General features: G+C 47.7%; 1 protein-coding gene across 1 annotated transcript in view; it reads left to right on the forward strand.

Annotated features, from left to right (window-relative positions):
• CORO2B (coronin 2B) overlaps window positions 1–2,437 on the forward strand; it is a 73,150-nt gene extending 70,713 nt beyond the window's left edge. The window contains exons 11-12 of the mRNA XM_028706064.2: window positions 18–157; window positions 1,424–2,437. Of these exons, the coding sequence (XP_028561897.1) occupies window positions 18–157; window positions 1,424–1,561 (278 nt within the window). The 3' untranslated portion in view covers window positions 1,562–2,437. The remainder of the gene's footprint in view (window positions 1–17; window positions 158–1,423) is intronic.
• Window positions 2,438–5,637: the final 3,200 nt, after the last annotated feature.

Genomic DNA, 5,637 nt, shown 5'->3' on the forward strand with positions numbered 1-5,637 from the left:
TTTTCTTTTTTTCTTAGATCCCATATTGATGTCTTTAAAGGAAGGCTATAAGAAAGCATCGAAAGTAGTTTTCAAGGCACCGATGAGAGAGAAGAAGAGTGTTGTTGTGAATGGGATCGACCTCTTAGAAAACGTGCCCCCCAGAACAGAGAATGAGGTAAGGAAAAAACAGCTACCCTCTGTCCAGATGGAGAGTTGTCATCATTAGGCCTGGGCAATGTATCCCATACATTGCCCAGAACCAGTATGAGGGGCAGACCATGATGGCGGCTTCACTTGGAGGTAGAGCACAGCTTGCTCACTTGCAAGCCAGAAAAGCATTGGGGCTCCCTCAGCTGGGGGGGCGGGAGCACTTTAACAGGATTTTCTCTCCCTCTCTCATAATACTAGAACCCAGTGTGGTCATTCACAGAAGCTGAATGTTGGTAGGATTCGGCACAGACAAAAGAAAATACTTATATACACACACCACAACACCACACAGTTGAAACTGTGGAATTTGCTACCACAGGAGGTAGTGAGGACCAGCTTTAAAAGAGATACATTCATGGAGGACGTACCTATCAACAACTACTAGTCATGATGGCTATTTACTCCTCTTATCAGAGGCAGGACGCATCTGATTCTGCAGATCATAAGTAGGAAAGTACTGTTGCATTCATGTCCTGCTTCCAGGCTTCCCATATGAATCTAGCTGGCAATTGTGGGAAAAGGATGCTGAACGATATGAACCTTCGGTCTGACCCAGCAGGGCTTTTTTTGTACATGGCCCTCACAAATACTTGCCAGCCATGATATACCAAAGTACCATAATTTTTTGAGAGTCAATATGGTGCATTGGTCAGAGTGTCAGAAAAACAGGGTTCAAATCCCCACTCAGCCAGGAAGCTCGCTAGGTGACCTTGGGCCCATCGCTGCCTCTTAGCCTAGCCTACCTCACAGGGTTGTTGTGGGAGTTAAATGAGGAAGGGGAGAACCATGTATACCACCTTGAGGTGCTTGGATGAAAAGACGGGATTTTATTTATTTAGACATACATACATACATACCCCGCCCATCTGGCTGGGTTTCCTCAGCCACCCTGGGCGGCTTCCAACAAAATATTAAAATACAATAGTCTATTAAACATTAAAAGCTTCCCTAAAGAGGGCTGCCTTCAGATGTCTTATAAAAGTCTGGTATTTGTTTTTCTCTTTGGCATCTGGTGGGAGGGCGTTCCACAGGGCGGGTGCCACTACCGAGAAGGCCCTCTGCCTGGTTCCCTGTAACTTGGTTTCTCGCAGCAAGGGAACTGCCAGAAGGTCCTCGGCGCTGGACCTCAGTGTCCGGGCAGAACAATGGGGGTCCATAAATAAATGAAGCAACAGCACAATATGGAGGCCAACTCTTTCTCTCTCTTCCTCCCCCCCCCCCCAACTTCAAGCTTCTCCGAATGTTCTTCCGGCAACAAGATGAGATCCGGCGGTTGAAAGCTGAGCTCTCGCAGAAGGACATCAAAATCCGACAGCTACAGCTGGAGCTGAAAAACTTGCGCAACAGCCCGAAGAACAATGAACTCTAAAGGACATTTTCTAAACAAACTCTTTGTTTATACCCACTCTTTTAATTTTACTGTATCCACTTAACACACGATATGAGCCAGAGACCCCCGTGGCCAGCCCCCAGGGAGCTCACCCGCTAACTGGAACTGTGTCCTTCTGTGGTCATTTCCTAGCACTAATAGAAAGACGTGTTGTCTGTATGATGTTAACTGAGAAAACTACTGCATGAAACAAGCAAAGGGACCCGTGTAGAGCCCGAGCTTCCCTTGGAGGAAGTAGAGGAGTCAATGTGTTTCCCGATGCCGCCAAGTCACGGGATTAGCTAAGCGGGGCATCCGGTTTTCCATTCCATCCTTGAGCAGGAATGAAAAGGGAGATCTGCATGCCCCGCAGGAAGCAATGGCATTGATTAGTATTATTAATATTCTTTTTTTTTCTTCCTATGCAAAGTGTGACTGACAATGCACACTGGATACAAAACTGGAATTCAGGTCCATGAAACTGGAAGGTACATGGGAGAGCTGGACATTAATTCATCCCCTTCTCCCGGGAAATTCCCCGCAATGTGCCGCGCAAGCAAAAGAGCAGAACCCCCAGGATCCCTTTAATGCTGCAGCGGATGTTGGGGGTTAAGGTCATGCACAGCTTTCTCAGTATTCCTTAAAAAATGCCATTCCCCACCTCCCCACCCCATAGCCACTGGCATCATTTGTACCGTGGGGCCAGCTCTGCTTCAGCCATAGCTCAGTGGCTTTTCTATGCATCAACCCCTTGGTTGGTTGTCCTATCGAAACAGGTGGCGCCGGCACCAGTTTATAAGGGATACCCGCTCTTTGTATCTCTGGTTCCTAACCATTAATCCCAAGCCTTCACATATTATAGAACTTTGTATTTTCTCCTAGAATCATAGAATTGGAAGGGACACTCTCCCCCCCACCAAGAGTCATCTGGTCTAATCCCCTGCAATGCAGGAAGAATACCTGGCAGATGGTCACCCAATCTCTGTTTAGCAACAATCTCCTATGAAGGAGAGTCCACCACCTTCTGAGGTGGTCCATTCCACTGTCTTAAACAGCTCTTGCTGTCAGATAGTGGTTATTAACACATGCCGTGACACAGGACTGCAAGGAAGGAGGAAATCTTGAAGGCAGGAGGTCCCGCTGTGGATGGATGCCAAGGCTCGGGCTGCAAGATGCTTCAATCTGGCTGGATCCTGCCAGCATCTTCTGATGCATTTGCTAGCTCAGTTCTCTGCTGCTGCCGGTGAAGCTGTACCCTAGGCCGAACCATTGGCAACTGTTGTGAGGCAGCAAAGGGAGGGACGAGTCCCCAAACTTCACTTTTATATGCTGGGGGTGGTGAGGTGTTGCTGCTAGCACCACCCAAATGCAAGGTTGCCCAATGGGTGCTTGCTGCAAAAGGGGTAATGTGAGTCACACAGCAACTGGGACCTTCAAGGTGCTGGCTGTCATGCCCCAGTTGAGATTTATAGGTAAGAAGACTGCCCCACCCCAAAAAAAAACCATTCCCATGCAATGAGCCCCTAGCATCACCTAGCAATCTGCCTTGCCCGTTATTGCTGTTCAGGTTGGATTCCTACAGTCATCCGCTCCAAATTGGTCAATGGTTTGAAGAAAGAGCCCCAGGGAACTGGGTCCTGGAGACGGATATTCTAGAGGTAAATCTATCCTGAATTTGGCACCACAGGTAGAGCCTCCTGCCAATGGAGTGAGCCGAAAGCATTTCACTTCCTGAATGAAAATGGGACTTGCCACTGTGGGTTTTAGTGAATGATGGGGGGAAATCCAAGTGGTAGTAAGATTGCTTCAGTATTTAGTTAGGGCATTCCCTTCCTTCTGAAGACAATCGCCTTGCTGAGAAATTAGGTAAGGGTAGTTTTCCCTTTGGAATCCTGACCACTAACATTCCCCTGCAGGGGGTGAAGAGACAGGGTCCCGTGACTGAAATTCCTTTGCCCCCAGTGCAACTATCCTGGAATAAGTTCTCCATTGTGGTCTTGAGTGCAGGAACCCTGCAATAAGGAGCTATCGTGTATCTGGACCCTAGAACGGGAGGATAAAAAGTAGGTGAGCCATTATGTCTGCAAAAGGGGGATAATGTGGGACGCGGGTGGCGCTGTGGGTTAAACCACTGAGCCTCTTGGGGTTGGCGCTCGAAAGGTCGCGGTTCGAATCCCCGCAACGGGGTGAGCTCCCCCTGCTCCTGCCAACCTAGCAGTTCAAAAGCACTTCAAGTGCAAGTAGATAAATAGGTACTGCTCTGGCAGGAAGGTAAACGGCGTTTCCATGCGCTGCTCTGGTTTCGCCAGAAACGGCTTAGTCATGCTGGCCACATGACCTGGAAGTTGTTCGCCAGCTCTCTAAGTCAGTAAAGCGAGATGAGTGCCGCAACCCCAGTCGTCCACGACTGGACCTAATGGTCAGGGGTCCCTTTACCTTTACGGGGATAATATATTAGGGCCTACTTTATGATTGATTTCAGAGTTTGAAGCAACTAGAACACTCAGAAAGTGCTACAGTATATAGAATTGCTATGTTTAAATACAAACATACATATATAGAGATTTGACTTCTGGGGCCAGAACTGGTAAAAAAAATATGGCCTCTGAAAATGCCAACACCTATAACTTGGTCCAAGATGATCTTCAGAGCTAGGCTCAAGGTAGATCCAGTTCCGGGGGTCATATTTGAACATTTTGGATTGTTGGCCGCAAGAAATCATGTGTCTACCAAGACTGTCTTGAAACCACCCCAAATTTGTCCATCGCCACTGCCAACTGGATGTAGCAAATGTTCCGCAAGGGTGTTGTGGCCGTAGAATGAGCCGATCGAAAGGGTGAGGCTTTAGGTTGTAATGCATCGGCCACCTCAAGTTCCCTCTTGGATAAGAAGTCCTGCCGATTTCTTTCTGCATCCCAGTCGGCCCAAATCTAGACCCAAGTTGCTAGAAGTTCCACATAGTGCTCATTCATGTGTGTGTGCCCCCCACCACACACATGCTTTAACCACCAAGCACCATCCCAAAAGACAGGTGTGCTTTCTCTCCACCCGCCCCCCCCATACTTCCCCATGTTCCCCCACCACGCCACCAATGTTTACATTGTGTTCTGTGCCTAACGCTGACCCCACCCTGCTCCATTTCAGTGTGCTTTCACTTGCTTATTATTTATGCTGCCATAAAAATAGTGACAAAATAATAAAAAAAATTTACCAAGATACCAAAACCAAATTTGGTGATAGTCTCCCTTTGCCTTCGGTGGGAAGCTGGTCCTGAGCAATGGGGCTGGGGGAAAGAATCGTGTAGGGATGAATCTCTAAAGCAGTGTTTCCCAAACTTGGGTCTCTGGCTGTTTTTGGACTACAATTCCCATCATCCTTGACTGTGCTGGTCCTGCTAGGTAGGGATGATGGGAGTTGTAGTCCCCCCAAAAAAACAGCCAGAGTCCCAACTTTGGGAAACACTGCTCTAAAGCAACTTCTCTCTACATCTGGTGTCCTACAATTCCCATCTTTTCATGGCCGTGCTGTCTGGGAGTTGCAGTTCAAAACACCTGCAGGATAGCAGGTTGGAGAAGGGGCCTCTATAAAGTTTTGAATCCTCAAATACGACAAGTCTTGTCGAATAAGGCTGGCTATTTCCTTTGCGCACATTAAATGGACACATGCACCAGGTCAAAATCTTATTTTAAGATAGCTGCCTGAGTTAGGCACCATAAAGTCAAACACCTTGATGGAGTCTCTTGCACCTCCGCAATACTCTAGGGATTACTTTACCTTGGCATGGAAAATGAATCTGCATCACCTTGCCGATTCAGACCGAAAAGGTCTGTCCCATGGAGATGGGTGCACACAAATTGTTCCATGGCATCTGGCCCTCGAGAGGTATCATCCTTCTGTACGTGGGGGATCCTCTTAGGCGGTCATGATTTCTTTTGAAATAATGCACTAAGTGTTGCTAACAATGAATGAGAATGAGGTTCTTCAAAAAATGAAAACAGAAAAACACCCGTCTTTACAAGCGAGGAATGGATTCAGACGTGGCCCGTTTTACAGCAATAAGCCACAGGGGGGAAAAA

This window comes from Podarcis muralis, chromosome 14, assembly GCF_964188315.1.
Source record: "Podarcis muralis chromosome 14, rPodMur119.hap1.1, whole genome shotgun sequence".
In the NCBI taxonomy this organism is placed as follows: domain Eukaryota; kingdom Metazoa; phylum Chordata; class Lepidosauria; order Squamata; family Lacertidae; genus Podarcis; species Podarcis muralis.